At 39.9% G+C, this 26,498-nt stretch overlaps 1 protein-coding gene across 6 annotated transcripts in view; it reads left to right on the plus strand.

Annotated features, from left to right (window-relative positions):
• The window catches only part of FRYL (FRY like transcription coactivator), a 286,750-nt gene extending 260,867 nt beyond the window's left edge, over positions 1-25,883 (plus strand). For 4 of the 6 annotated variants that reach the window (XM_053253420.1, XM_053253414.1, XM_053253417.1 and 1 more), the window contains 9 exons: positions 4,299-4,552; positions 6,324-6,528; positions 6,626-6,775; positions 7,804-7,902; positions 17,335-17,403; positions 20,724-20,741; positions 21,565-21,675; positions 22,136-22,332; positions 23,906-25,883. In XM_053253420.1, the coding sequence (XP_053109395.1) occupies positions 4,299-4,552; positions 6,324-6,528; positions 6,626-6,775; positions 7,804-7,902; positions 17,335-17,403; positions 20,724-20,741; positions 21,565-21,675; positions 22,136-22,332; positions 23,906-24,161 (1,359 nt within the window). In that variant the 3' untranslated portion in view covers positions 24,162-25,883. The remainder of the gene's footprint in view (positions 1-4,298; positions 4,553-6,323; positions 6,529-6,625; positions 6,776-7,803; positions 7,903-17,334; positions 17,404-20,723; positions 20,742-21,564; positions 21,676-22,135; positions 22,333-23,905) is intronic. The other 2 variants (XM_053253415.1, XM_053253418.1) reach the window with 1 other exon arrangement.
• The last annotated feature ends 615 nt before the right edge of the window (positions 25,884-26,498 follow it).

A 26,498-nucleotide genomic window follows, 5' to 3' on the forward strand; every position in this document is an offset into this window, starting at 1 on the left:
TGCGAAGCTCCAAATGAGGAAGCTCCAGACTTGGTTCCTGCAAAATTTCAGCCCCAATGTGGACCCCCAGGAGATGCTGCTTCAAATCCCAGGGGTGATCTTGACATCTCTTGTGTGGTAGACAAGATCCAAGAACCTGTTAGAAGGAATGCCTTTCCTAACGCCTATACCAACCATGACTCTGACTACAGATGCCTCTCAGCTCGGTTGGGGTGCCCACTTACACGACCAGAAAAGTTTGGGATGATGGAATGAGCGGGAACGTTGATTGCATAAACATTTCCTAGAACTTCTAGCTGCTTTCAAGGCGCTACAAGCATTCCAAGATATAATTTGCAAAAAACCATTCTATTACAGATGGACAACACGACAGCAATTACTTACGTAAACAACCAAGGCGGCACAGTGTCCATGCCTCTTTTTCAACTGAGCCTTCAAATATGGAACTGATGCATTGCAAGAGAAATCCATCTTGTTGCCATCCATATAAAGGGCCAAGACAATGTACTGGTGGATGCATTGAGCAGAGCCAAAAGGTCGCACCAACAAGAATGGGAACTTCACCCATTGTTGCTGACAGATTTATTCCGCATGTGGGGCACTCCGACAGTAGATTTTTTTGCAATGGCATGCAACAAGAAATGTGTGGAGTACTGCTCAAGGATGGGACTGGGGAAAGGCTCCAGGGGTGATGCCTTTCAGTACCATTGGACTCACAGTATTTTCTGTTTGTTTCCACCGTACCCTCTATCGAACAGGCGGTGGCCAAGTTACTGCATAGGAACATAGGAAACTGCCATATACTGAGTCAGGCCATTGGTCTATCTAGCTCAGTATTGTCTTCACAGACTGGCAGTGGCTTCTCCAAGGTTGCAGGCAGGAATCTCTCTCAGCCCTATCTTGGTGAAGCTAGGGAGGGAACTTGAAACCTTATGCTCTTCCCAGAGCGGCTTCATCCCCTGAGGGGAATATCTTGCAGGACAGGACCAGGGTGATCGTCATCACCCCGTGGTGGCCCAGGCAGCTATGGTTTCCGAAGCTTCTCAGCCTCGCAAGATGAAATTACAGGAGGCTCCCACAGAGACTGGACCAAATTTTTCAGGATGGGGGAAGAAGTCCTTCATTCAAACCTCTCCATTCTCAATCTGACAGCGTGGAAGGTAGGCTTCTGAGACACATCCTGATTAACAACAGGAAATAGTCCACAAGAAGGAATTGCCAGGCTAAGTGGAAGCGGTTCACTTCCTATGCTAAGGCCAAGGGATTTAAACCTAGAGGTTTAAGGGAAGTCCTACTCTACCTCACGTCCCTTAAGGCACAGAGCCTAGCTAACGTGTCTGTCAAAGTACACATAGCAGCCATTTCGTCCCGCCACCAAGGATGGGATGGCAAGACAGTGTTTGCACATCCACGAACCAAGGATTTCATGAAGGGAATCAATAACTTATATCCCCCAATCAAGGCGCCAGTTGAAAAATGGAGTCTGTCTCTGGTGCTATCTGCAATAACGCAGAAGGCTTTTGAACCTATGTCTAGTGCAACCATGAATCTAGTCACGATGAAAACACTTTTCCTAGTGGCTATCACATCTGCTAGAAGGGTCAGTGAGTTGCTTGTGCTTCGTATAGATGAACCTTACACGAGGATCCGTCCAGAGAAAGTGGTGATGCGCTTGGACCCTGAATTCCATCCAAAGATAGTGTCTGACTTTCATGTCAACTGTGACATTGTCTTGCCAACCTTCTTCAGAAATGCTTCCACTCCTCTTGAAAGGGTGATGCACTCCTTGGATGTCAGGAGAGCAATCCTCTTCTATTTAAAGAGGACACAACCCTTCAGAAAGACACATCATCTGTTTCTTGCACTGAAGGAGTGCCAGAAAGGACAGCAACCAACCCACCAACGTTGGTCCTACTGGTTGGTGGAGGCCATTAAGTGTCCATACATATACCAGGGAAAGACTGCACCGAAGTCTTATTAAGGCCCACTCAACCAGGGCGTATTCTATGTCAGCAGCGCATTTGGCAGGTCTGCAGATGAGAGACATCTGCTCAACAGCTTCCTGGGCTACTGATCACACATTTGTGGGACATTATGCCTTAGATCTTTGGTCTGCAGCGGAGGCCAAATTTGGCAGAGAAGTGTTAAAGATGGTGTTACAGTAGCATGCAGCATGCACCTCCAAAGGGGGCAGTTCGTGATTCTCCCATGCTTATGACTGTCGCTGGAATCACTATCCAGATAAACAGGTTACTTACCTGTAACAGATGATCTGGTAGTGATTCCACAACATTCATAAAGCCCACCCATCCAGCCCCACTGCAGGCTGCAAGCACGAAACTAGAATTGATGGTGACAAAGACTGCAACAAAGCAAACTTTATCGGTCAGCCAGAAACTGAATAGTGAGGTGCTTAACCACTGCTTAAGGGTACTGCAGGCTTGTGCAGGGGCGGTTAAAGGCATCACAAGGAGCTAGTGATGACTACTTGAAGCAGGTCTGCACAGGTGCAGAACCCCATGTTTATTAATGTCACGGAATCACTACCAGATCATCTGTTACAGGTAAGCAACCTGTTTTTTCAGCGCTTTGAATTAGAGGCTCCAAAATGTTTTGTACATCTCCCTATTAATGAGTCTAAAGGCTAGTTTACATCTTCTAAACAGAAATTCTGTAAATGAGGATCAGGAAGCATGTGAGACCATCCCACCAGATATCTGATACAAGAAGTGGTATGGGCAGTATATAGCAATAGCACTTACATTTATATACCGCTTTATAGCCGGAGCTCTCTAAGCGGTTTACAATGATTTAGCATATTGCCCCCAACATTCTGGGTATATGTAAGCCCAGTTTCATCTCCCACTCCGTTTTTTGGGAGGAAGTATCATATGCTTCATGTAGTGGAAGAGCATCTGAATACCTGCTGTCCTACCACAGTACAGGATTTTTGGTTTGGTAAATATATGACCCAGTTCTAATTGAACTATCTGTGGACATGCTTCAAGGGCCATCAACAAATGTCTAGGATCCTCAAATTTGACTCCTAGCCCCACTATTTTTTTATTTTGTATTCATCATGTTCTATATTTTCACGTGTTCTCAGGGTAGGGCTGTTCTTACCTTCAGATTATCCTATCTGAGGGTTGAAAAGTATAGCTGTCTTGGCATCCAAGGGCTGGTTCTCACATTACGTTTTTGTTTAATCATGTTAGAAGTGGCAAGTATTATGTCTAGACTAATTAGCTTTTTATTGTTAGATGCAGTGTTCCCTCTAAAGGGATTCCCAGATGTTGTTGACTACAACACCCAGAGCCCCCAAGCAAAAGCCATTGCAGCTGGAGATTCTGGGAGTTGTAGTCAACAACACTGGGAATACCTGTTAGAGGGAAAACTGGTTAGATGTATAGCAACAATTTTCAAATAGAGTGGGGAATATGTACTTAATAAAACATGCATAATTATTCAGTAGATCAGATGAAGGGAACAGCATGGGGGTCACACACAGCTCAATGGTAGAGCACATGCTTTGTGTGCAGAATTCACTGGGTTTAATCCCTGATTTCTGCAGTTAAAAGGATCAGGTCACAAGTGGGAAGGACCCCTGCTAAAGCCCTAGAGAGCTGCTGCTGGTCAGAGTAGACAGTATTGGGTTAGGTCTAGTTTTGTATAGGACAGCTTTGTATTTGTTCAGTGTGTAGAGAGGGCAGGGATAAAATGAGTCAGAACTGATGGCTGACATTCCAGCTAGAAATGTTAGTTTGTTTTAAGCGTGGTGGGGGGCGGGAAGCTTCATCTCCAAGTACACAGGGTAGAATATTCCAGTGAGGATTATTAATTTTATGGGAAAGGGGGGAAAGCTAGGACATAATCAAGCCAAATGACAAAAGAAATTTTTACATTCATAAATTCAGTCAATATAGGAATTCTGCAAATTTTGACACTTTAGGAAATAAAGCTGGAAACCACTAAGACACATTCCATTAGATAATCATTTAAATTATTAAGATTATTTAGCTTAGAAATGAATCATTTCCACAAGGGAAGGTTGTTTCATAAATTTAGAATACTGAAGACAAATAGAGAATGGGTTGGCTTTTTGGTTTGTTTTACTAGAAGTAGTAACTCGTTTTTTATGAATAATACTGTTGGACTCAACAAAATACAACTTTTAAAAGTTAAGCTAAAATGTAGATGGTGCAAAACATTTGTTTGGGTTTTGGATTTCTGTTCCTTACGGTATTTGATAAACACATTTCTTCCATATGAGCTGTAAAAATATACTGCTTGCTTTTCAGAATGACAGTTCACCTCTAAAAGATGAACAAGTTAGTACAGCTAGTGAAGACATTGGCTCATTTGTGTTGCAAGAACAGCAGGAGCCCTTGATCTGTCAAGAACCCCTAGAACTGGAAGAAGGTCCTGAAATTCCAGAGCACCCTGCTACCGAGAGCTACACTGAATCGATCTGTGAAGATGATGTTACCCTTGCTTTGAAGGAATTAGATGAAAGATGCGAAGAAGAAGAAGCAGACTTCTCTGGTTTGTCTAGGTAAAATATATTTGATTTGAAGCCAAGGCTCCCTGTTTTTTTTCACTGTCTCACTAAAGTGTGATGAGTGGCTAATACCCAGACTAACCCTGGTAGGTGCACCAGGAGTTTCTCTTGCGGGGTGGGGGGCAATTTTTAGCAATCCCTCCTTCTTTCTACAGCTGTCTGTGCCTCCTGTTTCTGAGAGCTGGGGGGGTGGGGGGCGGTGAACCGAAAGTTATGCTCACCACCCCATTGCACAATACCTTGGCATGTTAGCACGGCAGTAGTCTGAATGCTGGGCAACATCCACACATTTATCATTTGATCACATAAGATTAGTATCTTTGACAAAGGTAAACATGGCCAGTAGTTGCCAATGGTATTCCAGGCATTTGATTTCAAAGTTGCTTCAGGGCCATGTTTCAACAAAAGATTCCAAAGCGGTTTACATAGAGAAATTATAAATAAGAAGATGGATCCCTGTCCCCAAAGGGCTCACAATCTAAAAAGAAACGCAAGACAGACACCTGCGGCAGTCACTGTTCTGGCGGTGGATAGGGCCTTTTACTCTCCCCCTGCTAAATAAAGAGAATCACCACATTAAAAAGCTGCCTCTTTGTCCATTTAGCAGTGATTCGCATTGGAATCATTTTGTTGGTTTAAATGCAGCCTTAAAAATAAATATTGGTTTGCTATAATCCAAATCCTGAATGTGAAAAATGTAAGAGGTATTATTGTTGGTTACTGCATTCAAATGGCAAACCACAGTGCCATTTGTGGCACTGCTTTAAATGGGTTTGTTTTAAATGGCAGGGAAGGCACTGCCTACCTGCCAGCCCCCATCCCACTGCTTTCCCCCCACCAGCACTCTTCCAAAAACACATGTGTGAGCACGTTGGCCATTTGCGTGGTGATGCAGATCCAGGCTGCAAGGAGGCACGCTGCAGCCCTGCGCACCGGCTTTTGGAAGAGTGCCGATGTGGGGGGAACCAGTGGGATGGGGGCTGGCAGTTAGGCAGACCCTTCTCTGCCATTTAAAGCACACACAAAAACAACACCCCACCCTCCAAACTGGTTTGAATGCTGGTTGCTGGAACCGGTTGGGCACTCCTAGAATGGAGCACCAAACATTTCTGTGCACATCCCTAATTTCTCTCCCCACTACTCAACATGCAGTGTTCTACTCTTGCTCCACATTGGTTGGTTGGTTGTTTTATATTCCGCCCTTCCAAAAATGGCTCGGGGCAGTTCACATTACAATAAAAAATCATTTAAAACAATTAACAATTAAAAACAAAAACCAGTTAAAAACAAATTACAATTACAATTAAAACTAGATAACGTTAAAACTAAATATCACTAATAGCTGAGTAGTAGTGGTGCATATTACCTGAGTATCTTACAGAACACATTTTTTAAATTCCTGTTTATGTCATTTTAATTGTTTTAATTGTAAACCGCCCCAAGCCATTTTGGAAGGGCGGTATAAAAATTAAATTAAATTTTATTTTATTTTATTTTATTTTATTTTATTTATTTATTTTCCATTGTGTTCTCGCTCTAATTAGTGCTAGAACCTGTAGAAAAGCTAGAATTTGTGGTTATATGTGAGTCTCAGACTAAATAAGATATAGGATATAAGAGACATGCTCCCTGTAAAATGCATTAGATATTTGTGCATGATAGTGTACAATTATCTTGCACATTTAAGTTGTATGGCTGAGTGTGGTTAAGTCAGAAGCTTTGAAATAATATTTGCTTAGCTTACCTCCATTCCCTTTATTTACAGTCAAGATGAAGAACAGGATGGCTTTCCAGAAGTGCAGACGTCTCCACCACCATCCCCATTTCTTTCTGCCATATTGGCAGCTTTTCAACCACAGGCATATGATGATGAAGAGGAAGCTTGGCGCTGCCATGTAAATCAGATGCTATCAGACACAGATGGATCTTGTGCTGTTTATACATTTCATGTGTTCTCTAGGTTGTTTCAGGTAACTATCACGTATTCCTCCTTTGAGTATAATTTTTCTTTTCAAACACTGCTAAATAATGTAAATAAACACTACTTTCCATTCTTACTATGTTTAGACAATTCAAAGGAAGTTTGGGGCTATAACACATGAATCGGTCAGTTTTCTTAGTGAAAATCTTCAACGCATTGGAACAAAATTTAAAAGTTCACTGGAAGTTATGATGATGTGTTCTCAATGCCCAACAGTTTTTGTGGATGCTGAAACGGTAATATCTTGTGTTTATTTATGCTGAACCTTTGCCTGTTAGCGATTTTTACTTAGGAAAGTACAGAATGTTCAAAGAATCTCTTCATCTAAAAAGAAGAAGAAATCATATAAGTTTACACATAGAGACATTTATGTAATGGTTGATGGCAACTCAAGAGTTTCTAAACCACTGTTGCCTTCTAAACTATTTGTGGTTGCTCAAACTAAGAGCAGAACATTGTCAGCAACCTTGAGAGTTAAAAGGCCAAAATTTCAAGTAAACATTAGTTTAAATTGACAAATATGCATAAAACAATTGTTTCCACTTTTCTGATTTTAAATATTGGGTATTCTGAGAGCTGACTCGTACATTTAAGGATAACACTGTCTCTGTGAGAAAACTGTAGAACATAAGTGTGGCAAATTAAGTAGCCACCATGTTCATGAAAATGATTTGCAAGTTATTTTACATGCAAGTAATGTTTAGCTGCCAGCTCCTGATCTTCCCCCTGCCATGTGATTCCTTGTGCTGAATGAAGCTGCATTCCCCCAATAAATAGTATTTAGAATGCTGGTGGTCATGTTTTCATTAAGTGGACAGTAGCTGTATACTTGATTGCACTGATCACACAAGTTGCACTTGCCTGTGGCACCTTTTAATTAACAGTTGAACAATAACTGAACACTAAATTACCAATTATCCGGATGGCTATGGCTTTTGTATTTTGTTCAAATTTATTTAGACCCATTTTAGTATAGACAATTCTCTGGTGGTAGTGCTTAATGCACTGATGAAGGAGCATGTCTCTTTATCATGGGTATTGTCTTACTTAGAGGTCAGGTCAGACTGCCATTGGACTGTACAATGTCAGAAACTTCTTTTTCCTTGGTCGTCTACTACGCAGAAACTGGCAAGCAATTGTATTAGGCTTTCAAAAACTACCTGAGTCTCAAATTATAAAGATGTTCAATAACAAAACTATAGACTTGTACATATTATGTGCACACAATTGATATGGTCTTTGAAGACTATTTTTTATATTGCAGTTGATGTCTTATGGCTTACTAGAAACTTTGAAGTTCAGTGTTCTAGAACTCCAAGAACATCTGGATACTTATAATGCTAAAAGAGAGGCAGCAGAGCAGGTAAATTTACAGTATTGTATTACTCTTTTATTATGCCTTATTGAAAGAGGATAATGTGGCTCTTTAGGAAAACCTTTCTTGCTGTTGGATGCTAACTTTAGTATTTTGCTGTATTGCTATTATTATACAATGTATTAAATGACAATGTGTTCTATAATTGTTTTTACGGGCTTTTGTGTAACCTGCTTTGTGTCCTTTTGAAGAAAAGTGGAATAGATTTTTAAAATAATTTTAAAAAGAGAATCTCAAAGTTATCTGTATGTTGTTTATACACAAGAGAGTGGTGGCTGGTAGCTTTAGAATAACCTCTGCCATTCTATCACAACTGGAGCCCTCAACATGAGTTTTCTGTAGTGGTGTTGGAAAATATTGCCTAGGGATCTATTCCTGCATTCAGTCTGTTTTTCACTGCAGTATCTGTGAGTGATTAGGGCAGAGCAAAAGTCTAAGCGGGTCACAGGAGTATTTTGAAGCAACTGAAAGCCTTTGGCAGGTTTGAATTAATTTCACTGTCTGCGTCCAGAAAAATATACCCATTCTGCATATAAAACTTATCTTTGTCAGTTTTCATTTACAAAATCTCTTGATTATATTAGAATTGTCTAACATTATGGAAGCCTTTCTTAATAAAGCTTACTGTTGTTTCCATTTAGCTATGTCACTTTGGAAAAAATAATTGTGACACACCATTAAAAGACTTAAAACTGTTTTAAAACATTACAAGAAAATGTTTTATCTCTAGATTATGTTGCATATGTGCAGCAGTTCCAACCCTGTCTGAATGAATGACAGCAGGATGAGTACTAGAATGTACATTCAGTTTCTGCTAAGTAGCCAGTTTCTCATCCAAGACCTAATGTATCCACATTAGTCCTTGTGGCATCTCTGCCTGTCAGTCACATGAATTCTGATCTCCCAGCTCAACTTACACAAGATGGTGGTCTTGCCCAGTACACATCAATTTAAAAGTTACAAGTTTCACCTGCTCCTGAAGCGCATAGTGTGGGAATGTGACTGACCTCGATGAGGAGGCCATTCCAGTTTACGAGCACCACCACTGAAAAGGACGTGCTCCCTGTGGTTGCCACCAAACCTCAAAACAGACCAGGCACTGAAAGCAGGACTTCAGATGTTGACCAAAGCACACAAAGAAGTATTTACAGGAGCAGAAAATCTTTCAGGTACCCAAGTTACTAAGCCATTTAGGTTTTAAAGGTAAGAACCAGCACAGTGAATTGGACCTGGAAGTAAAACTGAACAAAGATGGAGAAATATGTCCCAGCAGGCAGTCCTGAACAGCAGCTGGGCAGTTGTGTTTTGCATTAGATGTAGTTTCCAAATATTTCTTAAGAACAGCCTCTTAGATTGCATTATGGTAAACTATGGGTCCTTAGGGTGGGGCGACCAGGGCGATTGCCCCCAGTGCTGGCACAGGCCCCGCTCTGGGCACACTGCAGTGCAGCCTGCCCTCCTCTCTCTCCCAGACACAGCCACTTATCTTTCCCTGCAGCACAGGCTTGAAAGGCTCCCAGGCAAGCTGCTAGAGAGCTCCTTCTCTCTCCACCTCTCAGCTGTTCGGTGGGTGGGCGGGGCTTCCAGAGAGGCCTCCATGCTGGCCTCGCTGAAGCCTGAAGCTCAGGAAGGAAGCCTGAAGCCCAGGAAGAAAGGAAGCAGGCAGGCAGAGTATCCAGCACTGGCTGCCCTTGCCCACCACAGCTTTCTGCAAAAAGACCAACAGAGTCACACTTCCTCTGTCAACTCCCAATTGGAGATCATTCATCAAGCTGACCAAGGCAGTCTCCACCCCATAGCCCACCCAAAAGCCGGTCTGAAATGGGTCTAGATAATCAGTTTCATCCAAGACTGCCTGGAGTTGGAAGGCCACCACCCTCTCAGTTACCTTGCCCAACCAAGTAAGGTTGGAGACAGGCCTATAGTTGCTTAACTCTGAGGTATCCAACACAGGCTTCTTCAAAAGAGGTCCAATAATTGCCTCCTTAAGGCAAGGAGGAATCCTGCCCTCCCTCACAGAAGCATTTATATTCTCTACTAGGCCTTCTACAACAACTTCCCTGCCAGATAGTATAAGCCATGTCAGGCAAGGGTCAATAGAGCAAGTGGTAGACCTCATCACTCCAAGCAACTTGTCCACATCCTCAGGAGTCACAAACTGGAACTGATCCAACACAACCACACAAGAGGAATCGCTGGACACCTCCACATCAGACACTGAAGTAACTGTGGAGTCTAAATCCCCTGCTAACTTGACAAAGAGGCCCCTTTTAACGTGGTGGTTCTCTTTATTTAGCAGAGGGAGAGCAACTGGCCCTATCCACCCCCAGCACAGTACCTTCAGTGACTGTTGCTGGTGTCTATCTTATGTTTCTTTTTAGATTGTGAGTCCTTTGGGGACAGGGATCCATCTTATTTATTTATTATTTCTCTGTGTAAACCTCCCTGAGCCATTTTTGGAAGGGTGATATAGAAATCAAATTAATAATAATAATATGATATATCATATTATTAATATATAATAATTATTATATCATATTATTAATATATTATTTTTATATATATATATATATATATATATATATATATATATATATAATTATTATTATTATTATTATTATTATTATTATTAGATATCAGAAGAATTACCACCAACTGAAGAAGTTGCTCAGGTGCAGGTGGAGGAGGTGTTGGAAATAGAGGCTGCCACTGTTGCTGAACTGTTTCAAAATCAAAACCAGGCAACCTCCCCTTTGCCTTCACCTCAAAAACCTGAATGCCATTTAACAGAAAAGCAAAAAGAACTAAAGCAAAAAATAACTGAGCACATGAACCAAACAACCACCAGGGTTCTACTTCCAGCTCTAAAAACAGCTGCCAAAAAACAACTTGCTCAGACATTAAAAGATGTCAGTGCTGTACTTGCAGAAATAACAACCAATAATTTGCAAGAAACAAACCAACTAATGTATAGTGCAGCAATAATAACAACACAAGAGTTCGGATATAAGATCAGTGGACCTGTAAAAAAAGAAAGCAGTACATCACCTAAATGGAAGATTAGATTAGAAAATAAAATCACCAGGCTTAGATCAGATGCTAGTAAATTGAAAGACATGAAAGACAAGAAGCTGACGAATGAAAACACCAAACAGTATCTGATCCAAAAATACCATTTAGATTCAAGGGAAATTTGAGAAGTCCTGGAAATAATAAATCAGCAAATAACAGCAGTGTCAAAGAAGATTAGCAGATACGAAGCCAGAATTACACAACACAGGCAGAATGTCCAATTCCAGTCGAATCAGAGATGTTTCTACCAAAGCATAGAAGGAGAAACTGCAAGAAACCTAGAAACACCAAATAAATTAGAAACAGTGCAATTCTGGGGGAAATTATGGGACAATCCAATAGATTATAATAAAAAAGCAGGCTGGGTAAAAGAGGTCAAAAAATTTAACCAACAAATGCAAGATCTAATAATAACACCAGAATTAATAAGTGAAAGAGCAAAGAAAATTAAAAATTGGACTGCACCAGGTGACGATGAACTGCATGGCTTTTGGCTTAAACACCTAACAAGCCTTCCTAAACAACTATCAAAACAGTTCAATCATGTTTTGCAAGGAGGTGATATTGAACAAAGGCTAACAACTGGGAAAACTCATCTCATCATGAAAGACCCAGCAAAAGGTCCAGTTCCAAGTAATTATAGACCGATAACCTGCCTGCCAACCACGTTCAAAGTATTAACTGTAATAATAGCAGATGAAGTGATGCAACACTTATTAACTAACAAACAGCTTCCAGTTGAACTGAAAGGAAATTGCCTGAACACCAGAGGCACAAAAGACCAGCTGCTGATTGACAAAATGATTTTAGAAAATTGCAAGAGAAGAAAAACAAATCTAAGTGTTGCATGGATTGACTACAAGAAAGCCTTTGATTCATTGCCTCACACATGGATACTAAAATGTTTAGAAACAACTGGTGTCAGCAAAAACATTCAGATATTTATAAAAAAAGCAATGAGCATTTGGAGTACACAGTTAACAATCAATGGTGAGACACTTGGACAGGTTAGCATTAGAAGAAGCATTTTCCAAGGGGACTCACTATCCCCTCTGTTGTTTGTAATCGCCATGACTCCACTTTCACAAATACTAAACAAAACAGGCCTCGGATACCAAACATCTAAAACATCAAGTCAAATCAACCATCTGTTGTACATGGACAATCTGTAGTTGTATGGAAAGTCCCAGTCAGAAATCGAATCACTGCTAAACACTGTCCGTATATTCAGTAGCGATATAGCAGTGGAGTTTGGACTAGACAAGTGTGCTGCATTAATAATGAAAAGAGGAAAAATAACAAAAACAGAAGGAATAGAACTGCCCAATGGAAGCAACATCAAGAACCTGGAAGAGAAAGAACATTACAAATACTTGGGCATTCTCCAGGCTGATAACATCACACACACTGAAGTTAAAAGAGAAATTGGAAGTGAATACATCAGGAGAGTTAGAAAAATCCTCAAGTCCAAACTCAATGGCAGGAACACCATACAAGCCATAAACACCTGGGCTATACCTATTATCAGATACACTGCAGGAATAATAGACTGAACCCAGGCCGATCTAGAGACGCTAGATCGTAAGACCAGGAAAATAATGACCATCAATCATGCTCTGCACCCCCGCAGTGATGTCGATAGCCTATACCTCCCTCGCAGCTCAGGTGGAAAAGGAATGCTGCAAGTCCATCAAACAGTAGAGGAGGAGGAGGAGAAAAGAGGCCTTGAAGAATATATAAAGGACAGTGAACAAGATGCACTTAAAATGGTCAGTAATGAGAAACTATTCAACACCAATGAAACAAAGCAGGCCTACAAGAAAGAACTAGTCAAGAACCGAGCAGAAAAATGGAAAAATAAGCCACTGCATGGTCAGTATTTGCACAATATAACTGGAGAATGGCAACTTGAAGAAAGAAACAGAGGGTTTAATACTGGCTGCACAAGAACAGGCACTAAGAACAAATGCAATAAGAGCAAAAGTCGAAAAATCCACAACAAACAGCAAGTAAAGTAAAGAAACAGATGAAACATTGGGCCACCGAATCAGCTGATGTAAAAAGATTGCACAGACTGACTACAAACAAAGGCATGACAAGGTAGCAGGGATGATACACTGGAACATCTGCAAAAAATACAAGCTGCCTGTAGCCAAAAATTGGTGGGACCATAACATTGAAAAAGTTGTAGAAAATGAAGATGCAAAAATATTATGGGATTTCCGACTACAAACAGACAAACATCTGCCACACAATACACCAAATATAACCATAGTCGAGAAGAAAGAAAAACAAGTTAAAATAATCGACATATCAGTACCAGAGGGATAGCAGAATAGAAGAAAAAGAAATAGAAAAAATCACCAAATACAAAGATCTGCAAATTGAAATTTAAAGGCTGTGGCAGAAGAAGACCAAAATAATCCCAGTGGTAATTGGCGTCCTAGGTGCAATTCCAAAACAACTTGAAGAGCACCTCAACACCATAGGGGCCTCAGAAATCACCATCAGCCATTTACAAAAAGCAACATTACTGGGAACAGCCTATATTCTGCGACGATATCTATAATAATAATAGCAACAACATTGATAATAAAATTCAGCCATCCCAGGTCCTTGAGAAGGACTCGATGTCTGGATAAAACAAACCAGTCAGTAACACCTGTCTGACTGTGTAAACAATTAATTAATTAATTAATTAATTATCCAAGTTCCGAATATGAGATATTTTATCCACAAAAAACTCATTAAACATGTCATAGTGGGTAATAGATGGTTCCAAGTTCCAATAAGAAAGAAGACAAGAGAAATAAAACTCATCTGACTTGCCTGGCCTCTTTTTGTAAAATGGGAGTAATAAAATTAGAACAGATATCTCGATAAAGGGGGCAATACAGGAACACATGGTCCATCATCTCAAACCACCCGCATGCACGCATGCTCACAGAAAGGAGTACTCCAGAATCTTCCTTCCGGGAGAATAGACAACAGATCATTAAACTGTGTCCAGATAAAAGCCCTTCAAAATTTCAGGGTGGTTAAATTGAAAAGATATCTTGCTGGAATAGATGCATTCCTTGCGCGCATGCACACACCCAAGAGCAGGTGATTAAAGACCAAACTCAAATGCCTTTGTATCTCCATATCCCAATTATGTTGTTCAATAGTCAAGTTGGCTTTAAAACAGCCAAAGGATATCAAGGCAGCAGGCATAAACCACAAGACAGCAGTTTATCATGCAGTGCCCTCCTTCAGGTAGATTGAAAGGTGTCCACTAGAGTTAAGGGGACCATAGAGCCAAGTTTGGGCCTCAATGGAGATTAAACTCTCCCCTAAGTGCAAAGCTGTGATGTAAATGCTGCTTGGAACTGAGAAGATAGCTCTCAAAAATTTATTCTGCACCACTTTGAGAGGTCCAAATTTGTAGTAGGCACAAAGTTGAGAGACAAACAGCAGCTGTGTGGCCTTTGCCTTTTGTGGCCTTTGCCACAAAAACACGAATGGCTGAGGAAACAGAATATCCCCCTTTTGTATATACATTATTGATGGATATGGTAAGATAAAATGATAAAAAGTTAAAAGGTCTATTAGGATCTATATCACTAATTGAAGCTGACACCACTATGTTTAGAAAAATTGTTTTCTAGATAAGAACACAGTCCTAGTTAATTCACTAAGTAGTCCTTATTAAATTGAACTCCATGAGAAATCACATTTTTCTCTTCTCGTGTACAAAGGTCAAGGAAAGGTCACTATGTTATCCAATAAGGCTAATTTAGGTTATGATCTAGCTGAAGTTAAACACGTTTTAAGTCTGATTGACTTCAATAGAAAAGAAAGGAAACCATGTTTAGTTTTCTTATTGAAGTTGATGGTCAGTATCTAGAGTAACAAATGTTTCATATGTGCAACAGGAAGGCAGAGTTTTTACCAATCGCCCCTTTCCTCTGCAGCCCTCTCTATCTCCTGAAAATATGTCTCTTGAAAATATGTCTCCCACAGCCCCCAGGGACATATTTTTGGGAGATATTGAGGGCTACTGAGAGAAGAGGCAATAAATTGCCTCTCCCCATCACACATGAAAAAAGGTTGTTCAGCAGGTGATACATTAGTCTGGATGTCAGCCAGCGGATGTTACAAGTGCTTAATTTAAGATGGATTGTGTCCAGATACATGCTACGTGAAATTAGCTAGCTTATTGTATTTTATTTTTATCTATCTATCAGATTTGTACACTGCCCCAAACTTTCATCTATGGGCAGTTAACAATAACATAAAAACAAGTTTAAAACATACACAAAAACTTAAAATAACTTAGATAATTTAAAATCAAACTCAGATTAAAACCTAAAAAATTAAAAAGCTGAAAAAGCTTGGGTGAAGAGGTGGGTTTTTTAATGCTTTTTAAAAGCTTGATATGGGGAGGATCGTATTTGAATGCATTCCACAATCTCATGGCAGCAACTGAAAGGCCCACCCCCAGCCAAGCTGGCGGCAACTGGAGGCGGACCTCTCCAGATGACCTCAATGGGTGGTGGGCCTCATAATGAAGAAGATGTTCTCTTAAATACCCAGGGCCCGAGCCATTTAGGGCTTTATAGGTTATAACCAGCACTTTGTATTTTGCCCGGAAACCTATTGGCAGCCAGTGTAGCTCTATCAGCAAAGGAGTAACGTGGTCTCTCCGAGATGACCCAGAGACCAACCTGGCTGCCGCATTCTGTACCAACTGGAATTTCCAGACTACGTACAAAGACAGCCCCACATAGAGTGCATTGCAGAAGTCAAGTCTGGAGGTTACCAGCATATGTACCACTGTTTTAAGGTGGTTCATCTCAAGAAAGGGATGCAGCTGGTGTATCGGGCACAGCTGACAGAAAACACTCCTGGCCACCACCTCAACTTAAAATACCAGGGAGAGGTGTGGATCCAGAAGTGCTCCCAGACTGCGTAACTGTTCTTTTTGGGGAATTGTTTGTTCTGTTTTTTTCTTTTTGGGGAAGTGTGACCCCATCTAGAACAAGTAGATCAAAATCTGCTCTGGAGTTCTGACCCTGCACAATGAGTATCTCCTGTCCTATCTGGATTCAGTCTCAATTTATTCTCCCTCATCCAGCCCATTACTGCTTCCAGGCAGGCATTTAGGGAGGTTCTTTCATCTCCTGATGACGTTGACAGGGAGAAGTAGATCTGGGTGTCATCAGCATACTGATAACACCCCACACCAAATCCCCTGATGATCTCTCCCAGTGGTTTCATGTAGATGTTAAAAAGCATTGGAGAACGTATGGAGCCCTGAAGGACACCATACATAAGCTCAGATTTCGAAGAGCAATAGTCTCCAATCAACACCATCTGGAATCTGTCTAAGAGGTAGGAGCGGAACCACTGTAAGCCAGTGCCTCCCACTCCTAACACACTCAGATATTCCAGGATACTATGGTTGATAGTATCAAAAGCCGCCGAGAGATACAAAAGGACCAACAGAGTCACACTTCCTATGTCAGTTCCTAATTGGAGATCATCCATCAGGCCAACCAAGGCAGTCTTCACCCCACTCCCACCCGAAAGCCAGTTTGAAATGGGTCTAGATAATCAGTTTCCTCCAAGACTGCCTGGAGCTGAGAGGCCACTACCCTCTCAATTATCTTGCCGAACCATGAGAGGTTAGGGATAGGTCTATAGTTGCTCAACTCTGAGGGATTTAATGCCGGCTTCTTTAGAATAGGTCTAATAATTGCCTCCTTAAGACAAGGAAGCATCCTGCCCTCCCTCAGAGAAGCATTTATGATTTCTACCAGGCCTCCTACAATAGCCTCCCTGCTAGATAGTACAAGCCATGTCGGACAAGGGTCAAGAGAACAAGTGGTAGACCTCATCGCTGCAAGCAGCTTGTCCACCTCCTCAGGAGTCACAAACTGAAACTGATCTAGTCGGACCACATAAGAGGAGTTTCTGGACACCTCCAGTTCAGACATCAAATTAATTGTGCAGTCTCCATCTAAGTCAGCCCAAATACAATTTTATCTCTTTGTATTGTACCAGTGACCTTCTTTTGTCCATCATCATTTCACATATTGTTCATCATCATTTCACATTGTATGTCAAAATGTGTTTAGGATTGTGCAGAAAAAGGCATCTTTTTAAAGGACTGTGTATCTCCGTATATTCTTAAATAGCTTCAAATATCCTTTATATAAACAATATTTATTGTAAATCCTGATACATGTAAAATGTATCATCTCCGTTTCTCAGGCACTTGCTGGTATTTCTGGAAATACATTTGGAAGTATTAATCACTGATTATACTTTTGGAATTGCTTTAAGTTTGCTTGTTTTATTTTGTAGTGGTTAAAAGACTGCAAAAGGACATTTGGTACTGATGATGGCATTCATGGAACCACCACGGATGCCCAGGTAAGTGTCTGCCTCTGATTGCTGGCTCCATTTCTTGTCATATATTAATATGAAAACCCTTGTGTTTGCCACAGAACTGATATTGCCAGACAGATTAAAGATTATTTCTAAAGTTCTTTTTTTCATTTCAGTTATCACAACTATCTATGTGAAATGTAGAGTTATACGAAGTAGTGGCATGAGAATAATAGATTCTTCTTTTTATTGACGTGAGAAGCCAGGCTCTGGGTCTGGGCTTAATAACACTGAGCAGATAAGCAGGACTGATAGCATCTGCGTACCAACACACACCAGCCTTTTTTGTAGCTGCTGTTGCAAGCAAGAGAATTGGTATTCTGCATCTCTGCTCATCACATAAATTACTGTCTGGTCCAGGAACTGTGCTGAATCTAATCTAATTAGGCCTGGGTCCATACCTATGACCCGTCTAGAAGGATACATTTAAAACGATTAACTGGAGTGATGAAAATCTTGTCTGTTATAATTGCAAAGGACTATCCAAAACAAAACAGCCATGATACTTGGAACTGATATGTGTATGAAAGCACTACAGAAAGAACTTCAGTGAGAATTTAATACTACTGAACACAACATAGCACAATACAAGCAAATGTTTGCTGTAATGATTGCTATTGTTATGGTGTCCATGGCTGGATTCTTCCTTTTACATTTTTAAGAAAAATGGGAAGATGCAGCAACAGGACCATTGGAGGAGATGTTTGAGTCCTGATTCCATAAACAGACAAGTATGCTCTTGATTCAGTATACTTTTAAGCATCATGTTTTATTTTGACTTCATTCCTTCTAGTTTTTCCTTCCCTATTTCCTTTTGAGGAATTGGGCTTGCGGGGCATGCAGAAAAGGGGAGAGATTAAGGGTGAAGGCTCTTCTGTGTGAGGCCTTTTGCCTGCCTTTCCCCCCAGGCTGTGACAGACTTAATGTGGACAGTCTGAACATCTGCCTTTCTCAGCTACTCACTAGTACTGTTTGGTTGCTAAAGTAATTGGATCACTATTTATATTCATCTGTAGAACAGAATATTCATTTTATATATTGTGTTTGTTTGTACATGACCAAGCATAATTACACCAGAATGATGGAGATGCTTGATACAGTAATGTCTTCAAGGCTTTATTCTCTAACATGAGTGGTGGGCACAAATGCCCAAAGAGCTTGCACTCTGAAAGGTTTTGCTCCCACCACCACCAAAAGAGGCTTCTTCTTTCAAACACCCTTTGCAAAGCGTTTATTTAGATAATTCACTGCACCTGGCATAAAAAAAAACCTCTTGGTAGTCTGGCACTAGTCCCATCTCTGCTAAGAGTCATCTGCACTGGTTCTGGAGAATAACCGATTTGTCACTGGGGGGGCAGGGAGCACCAAGCAAAGTTGTTTTAATAGGGAAAGCATCACCAGTGATGTTTCCTAGCACAGCGTAACCAACATAACCTCTTGCATAACCTACTTCTATCTGCAATTGGTACACAATTGCACTGTCAAAACAGTATAATAGTGGTGTGGTAGAGAGGTGTCTGGAAGCAAGTGGAGCAGATGTGTCTTGGCTGCTGTATACAAGCCTACAACAGCTAAACACATAATTATGTAAATGACATGTGGGGCAGAGCTCTGGGTTTTAATTGGAGCAGGTGGCCAGTTTATTTACCTATAGGAAAACCAAAATAGTAAGTGGGCAACTCGCCTCTGACAAAGCACGGTGACTCCCCTTTCCCTGTCCATTAATCTGCAAGAGAACAGTGCCCCTAGCAGTTTACAGGATTCTTTTGGAGTTGGAAAAACCCCTCCATTTAGGCCCTTGCAAGGTTGCTTGCTTCCCTTAAGACTTACTTCCAGTTCCAACCAGCTACTGTTGCTACTATAACGATGATGAATATTTATACACCACTTTTCAAAAAAAGTGCTCAAAGCAGTTTACACAGAAAAATAAATAAAAGCCGTCTCTATCCCAGTAGGGCTCGCAGTCTAATTGGAAATAGAAAACCCCTGCTAACTTGGCAAAGAGGCACCTTTTAATGTAGTGATTCTCTTTATTTAGCAGGGGGAGAGTAACTGACCCTATCCACCCCCAGCACAGTACTTCCAGTGACTGTTGTTGGTGTCTATCTTATGGTTCTTTTTAGATTGTGAGCCCTTTGGGGACAGAGATCCATTTTGTTTATCTTATTTATTTGTTATTTCTCTGTGTGAACCACCCTGAGCCATTTTTGGAAGGTCAGTATAGACATCGGATGGATGGATGAATAAATACACATACACATACATATATATATATACACACACACACACACACACACACACACACAGCCACCAGAGGGATGCTGTGCTGGAGTTGGAAAGAGGCAGTTGCTCTCCCCCGGCTAAATAGAAGAGAATTGCCACTTTAAAAGATGCCAATTTGCTCATTTGGCTGAAGGCTTGCACTGTCATTTTACTGCCCAGGTTCCCTGGCAGCTCCAGAGCTGTGCACATGCCATAGCACTTGGCCACACTGTTTTTGTGTTTGAAGGAAGACGTCACTGCCCTGTATGTTTTTTTTGGTTTTTTTTGCAAACAACTGGTTTTTTCTGAGGTGTAGAAACTCTGCCCTGCTTGCCCCCCACCAACACACACATACTTCAGCTCCTTGCACATCTGCATGTGAAAACACCCTAGTAAGCTAGTATATAGGTGTGGTGTTCTTGTTAATCCATTTCTTGATCCAGGCCAGCTTCTGGATGGTGCTTTTAGTTACTTTTAGTCCAGTCCTGGGGTAGAGGCAGGGCTAACAACCAGCAGCAATAGCATTGAAAGCAGTCTGCATTTGCCTCTCTGTAAATATTATCTGTTTCATTAAACCATAAATATTCCTGATTCTACTCCACTGCCTTGTCTTTGCGTGCCACCATACTTTCCTCTGGATTCTACAATAGAGAATGATGAACCATTGAGAATAAACACTTCTTGGCTTCAGACTGACATAATAATTTAAAATGCATGAAGTTTTTCTACCTATTTAATGAAAAGATGCTTGCAGTTCCTAACCTCCAATTCTTTCCTTTGCTCATTTAAATATCAAACTTCCACAAATACCCTATACTTAGGGTATATATTTGGTCATACTGCGTGATAGGAAGGCAAGTTAGAACATCTTCCAATTTTATTGCTTTGAATTCTGCCTAGTATTTTTACATTTGCATCAAACTTTCTTTGAAAGTTATGTATTTTAGCTTACCTGGGACATCTGATCACTTAAAATGATCTATACTAATTCTTGATCTTTTTTTCCTTTTGTATTTTTGTGACCTGCACACCTTCTTGCTTAGCATTTGGAAATTCTAGCAGTAAGTGATGGCTCTTGATTTATCAAATACTTAACTATACCAGTAAGCAAACTGGTTTCACTTTTGTCTCTTGTCCATTTATGATATAGCAGCATCTCATCTTAGATTATGGAAGTAGTGTATGCTTCACTTACATATAGTCCTAACCCCTGAATTTTCAGCCCTTTTAGATAATAGAATCCTATAGTTAATAGCAAGTGACTTCATTACCATTTGCTTTGCTTCTGTACTTTAAAACAATATTAATACCTCCTTTGTGATAAATTTACATGTGAAAATATAAAAAGAAATAACTGTAATTCTGCTCCAGAACTTAGCACTTAAAAAGTTTTTATATTACTTGTATAACCAAAAAATCATATTTTCATGACTGTGTTAATTATGGGAACACCACCATGCTGGTATGCAAACACTAGCTTTTCATATGTAATGCAGAATTAAAACTGACATAACCAAAAGAAACAAAAGCAATTTATCCCCTGCTAGAGCATGACATTTCTGAAATGTCATGATAATTCCTTTCCATTTTCTTTGTTGGAAATGTAATTGCCCTTCTTAAAAGGTAAGGTTATATATAACCTACAAGGGCTATACATTTTGTATGTTTAATTATCCTCCAATTTGACTGCAGCTTTCATTTGCCTTTCATCAGCTTCTTACTAAATTTGCTTTTGAATCTTGACATTTCCTTCCCTGCAGTAAGCAAATATTTTAATAATGTAAATTCTGCACTAGACAAGCTGTGTCTAATTTTATTGTCTGATCGTTGTATGCTTTATTAGTAATATGCATTTAAGATAATGACTTTGTTTTTTATTTGTAGGAGTTAGAGTTGTGTCGAAGGCTATATAAGTTGCACTTCCAGTTGCTGCTTCTGTTCCAAGCCTATTGTAAACTGATCAGCCAAGTGAATGTAGTTAAAAAGGAGGCCGAGGTAAAGGAAATACCATTTGTTTTGCTCAAAGCTTTTTTCTTTTTTAAGATGTGCACTACTAAAATTGGTTTTTGTTGTGGCAGTGCCTAATGATAAATAAGGAATCTGACTTAAAATGCATTCACAAAGTTAATGCTCATTGTGAACATTCGGTATTTTGCCTTCCAACAATACTGCATAGTCAGTTCTGCAATTTACTATCTTAACCATCACCTGCTTGTAGTGGTTACTGATGTCAAAATTTAATGCACATATACTGGAAGTTCAGGCATTCACTGTGAACACTTGAGGTACATATGCACAAGTATTTGGTCCAAGGAATTACTATGATGCCCTGGTCACTAGTGTCCTTCTTAAACAGCTGAGAAGAAAGAGGGTTGCTTCCTGTAGCTAACATTTAAAATGGCTGAAAAGATTACTTTTGGTACAGATCACTTCAGTTCCTCTTACTTCATTTTAGGTAATAAACATGTCGGAAGAGCTTGCACAGCTGGAAGCCTGCCTGAAGGAAGCAGAGTCTGCTTCTGACAGTGGTATTGAAGAAATGGACATCCCAGAAACTTCCCAGGCCAGCACTGAGACAGCCATTCACTCTCTCATTGAAACTCTGAGGAATAAAGAATTTATGTCTGCTATAGCACAGGTCAAAGCTTTCAGGTATGGTAGAACAAAATTTAGAAAAAAAAAAGGCAGCCAAAAAATAGCAATTGATGCCCCAAACACATTAAGCAATGTTGAATAAATCATTTCTTAACACTTACTCAACACCCCCAAGAACGCTCTCCCTTCTTTTGTCATGGCTTTTTGTGCTGTGTCCTCTTCCTCAGGGACAAAAGGCTAATATTTCAGATCTTGTTTTTTTATTTGTACACTGCCTCAAACTTCTGTCTTTGGGTGGTTTACATCAACATAACACAAATTTACAGAAATTAAAACCTTAACACTTTAAAATCACAAGTCTAGTTAAAAAGCTTGGGAAAATAAATGTACCTTTAGAGACTTTCTAAAAGCTGTCAGAGATGGAAAGGTTCTATTTCAGCAGGAAGCACATTGAACCCCAGGGCAGCAACAGAGAAGCACCATCCCTGTGTAGCCACCAGATGAGCTGGTGGCAACTGCAGAAGAACCTCTCTGGATGATCAACTGACTTGCTACCATTTGCAGTTTCAAATTTTAAAGGATAATTGAAAAGGATATCTTTTGTAACGGCTTACATACAGGTGAAACTCGGAAAATTAGAATATCGTGCAAAAGTCCATTAATTTCAGTAATGCAAATTAAAAGGTGAAACTGATATGAGACAGACGCATTACATGCAAAGCGAGATAAGTCAAGCCTTAATTTGTTATAATTGTGATGATCATGGTGTACAGCTCATGAAAACCCCAAATCCACAATCTCAGAAAATTAGAATATTACATGGAACCAAGAAGACAAGGATTGAAGAATAGAACAATATCGGACCTCTGAAAAGTATAAGCATGCATATGTATTCAGTACTTGGTTTGGGCCCCTTTTGCAGCAATTACTGCCTCAATGCGGCGTGGCATGGATGCTATCAGCCTGTGGCACTGATGAGGTATTATGGAAGACCAGGATGCTTCATTAGCGGCCTTCAGCAATTCTGCATTGTTTGGTCTCATGTCTCTCATCCTTCTTTTGGCAATGCCCCATAGATTCTCTATGGGGTCAGGTCAGGTGAGTTTGCTGGCCAATCAAGCACAGTACACTGTATACTTTTCAGAGGTCCGATATTGTTCTATTCTTCAATCCTTGTCTTCTTGGTTCCATGTAATATTCTAATATTCTGAGATTGTGGATTTGGGATTTTCATGAGCTGCACGCCATGATCATCACAATTATAACAAATTAAGGCTTGACTTACCTCGCTTTGCATGTAATGCGTCTGTCTCATATATCAGTTTCACCTTTTAATTTGCATTACTGAAATTAATGGACTTTTGCATGATATTCTAATTTTCCGAGTTTCACCTGTACAGTATATAAGATAGTCCTAGTTTTAAGAAATAAAATATTCTTTAAGTAAAAACCTTTTGTAAAAAACCAACCAACCAACCCTGGAGTGATGCCTTAGAGGTAATGTGGAAGTTTACACTTTTTGACCTTGAATGTTGTACACAAGCCTACATTATTTAAAATGTGAAAATGATCATTGGGATCATTGGTATTTAGAGATGAGAAGATTAATATGCAATTTCTTTATTCCCAGGTGTGTTTGGCCGAGTGACATATTTGGCAGCTCTGAAGATGATCCAATTCAAACCCTGTTGCACATCTATTTCCGTCATCAGACCCTGGGCCAGACTGGTAGCTTTGCGGTGGTCGGCTCTAAGCAAGATATGTCAGAAGCCAGCTCAAAACTAATGGAACTAAATTTAGAAATCCGGGAGTCACTGCGCATGGTTCAATCCTATCAGCTTCTTGCAAAACACACAGCTGTGGGAAGTCTGAGCACTGGATTTTGAACAGCTGTCCCATAGAAAAGAACTAAAGTGGTCTCAATATTATCAAGCACTTTGCATATCTGTGGAAACTTGCCTTCTCTGGCAAACCATACCTATGATGACCAGATAAAAGCTTTCCTGGGAACAAGCTGTGTTGTTCAAATGCAAGGGTCCTGTAAACTCACAGTCATCATCTTATTGTTTTCTTATAATAGCTGTACAGGCAGTAAACACACTTTTTAAATAACCATGTACAAAACTGCATTAGAGGAAAAGGGCTAAAAGCAATGCCTACATATGCATTATTTTATTCAAAAACAAATGTAAGAGTTGCTGCAGTAATGGCCTCCTTATACAGAGACAATTAAAAGCAGGTGAAAATGAGGCTAAAATCAAGGCTGAAGACCTGTGAGGCTTCCTGGCTTTCAAGCAGTAAATCATCATCAAAGAATGCCCGATTTACATACTTTGCAATCTCAAAAGGAATATGCTGTCATACTGGAGTAGGAAAGACTGCAAAACCCATTGATTTATCCATATCGTATTTACTATTTACTCTACTCTTGTTTGTAATGGTGAATTGTGTGAGAGTATGAATGAATGGATACCTGACAATTGCATTTTGAAGGTATGAATGTTTGATAAGGTCTGAGCATGCCTAAAAAAGCACTGCAAGATTATTTTTTGGGGGGAAACTATTTTATTGCTCTAACTCCTAGTCTGTAAATGTTATGGCATTTAATATTTTAAACTGGGATTGTCCAGTTTTCAAAAAGAAATAATATATCTCTAACTTGTTTGGAATGCTGCTCAGTTCTCTGATCAGTGCATATTACAGATATTGATGACTAACCAAAAAGTAGCTGCCTGCAGAGACTTTAAAATGTATATTAAAGATATGTTGCCCCTCAGCAACTTATTAAAAGTTAACTTATTTTATTCTGTACATATTCTAGAAATTGTATAGTGTAAAATCCAGTATTTTCTTGTACAATTGTGCACTGCACTGTTACATGGGAATAGTGTGTAAAGCTAATTGGGGGATGTGATGGAGAATAGTGTCAATAGAATATATGATCCATCATTTGTGTGTTCTACAGAGTTTGAGGGAAGATGTGAACTCATATCTTCATGAAAAAGCTAAGTAGTTTGGGACTGTAGAATGAGGAGACCAACTACCAAACTCTAGAATATACTTTAGAATTCCTTGTTCAAGTCTGTAGCACAAAATCAACTAGATTCTGTTGCATTTTATAAAAGCAAGAAGTATGAATGTAGTTCCCTGAATTCTTGTCACTTAAAAGGAACTAAGGCCCTGTGTGTCATGCAGCTCTCCTGCCCACTGTGATTTGAAACGACTGGGCTCTGTAATGCCAGTGTAGAATGTAGACATTAATCTTAGCATGGCCTTTTTTCCCTTGGGGAAATGAACCCCACTAGACATGTAATTATGCTGTAATGCATTAATTGAAGGCACTGTGCATACCATTGGACTGCTGAGAAGTTATCTTTCAAAATTCTGTTAACTAGACATGGCACACTTAATCACTGTATTTTTTTACTCTGATAAAATTTAATTATTTTGAAGGCTCTGTGGTACCATGGATGGTGGTCTTAATTATTTAATAAGTTTTTACAAGGGTATATGTAGTTTTTAGTGATGTATTATACTTTTTACATTGTCAGCCTCTTTTTTTGTGTTTGTTTTGGGGAGGGCTTGATAAAATAAACTCTTATCTGCTACCTTGTGTGTGTGGGTGCGTGCACATGTACATTTAAATGAGCACATCACTTTTATAGTTGTGCTTGCCCCATCTTTCTAAAGTCTTGCATACACTCAGACACTTCACTGAGTGTATATATAATAAAGTCACATATGATCTGGGTCTTAAATAAAGCTTACCTACCTTCAAGTATATGTGCAATGTGACAGCATAGTAACCACATTGCTTATTTGACTTTCTACACAATAGATTCAATCTAACTTATCCAGTTAGAATCTTGTAGTGTACAAGACCTCTCTGGACCTTGGAGAACCAATTCCAGCCTGAATAAGAGGCTAAATTGAATGGAGGTAGTTCCACGTCTTAGATTTGTAATATGCTATTCAGTGCAAGAGAGCAAACCTATTAGCCAGAACTCCAGATAGGTGCTTAAAATCAAATACCATCCTGTCAAAGCTGATACTGTTAAGTCACATGGATGGAAATTAAACATCCTTAATTATTTTCCATCACAATCACTGGGTCTTAAGTAGGAGTGTGCCAAGCTGTGGGTGGTTTGATGGTGGGGGCGTCACACTTTAAGGGCGGGGGAGGGTACATTTAACCCTCCCTCTGCTTTTCCCCTGTCAGTGCT

This window comes from Hemicordylus capensis, chromosome 5, assembly GCF_027244095.1.
Source record: "Hemicordylus capensis ecotype Gifberg chromosome 5, rHemCap1.1.pri, whole genome shotgun sequence".
NCBI classification, from domain to species: domain Eukaryota; kingdom Metazoa; phylum Chordata; class Lepidosauria; order Squamata; family Cordylidae; genus Hemicordylus; species Hemicordylus capensis.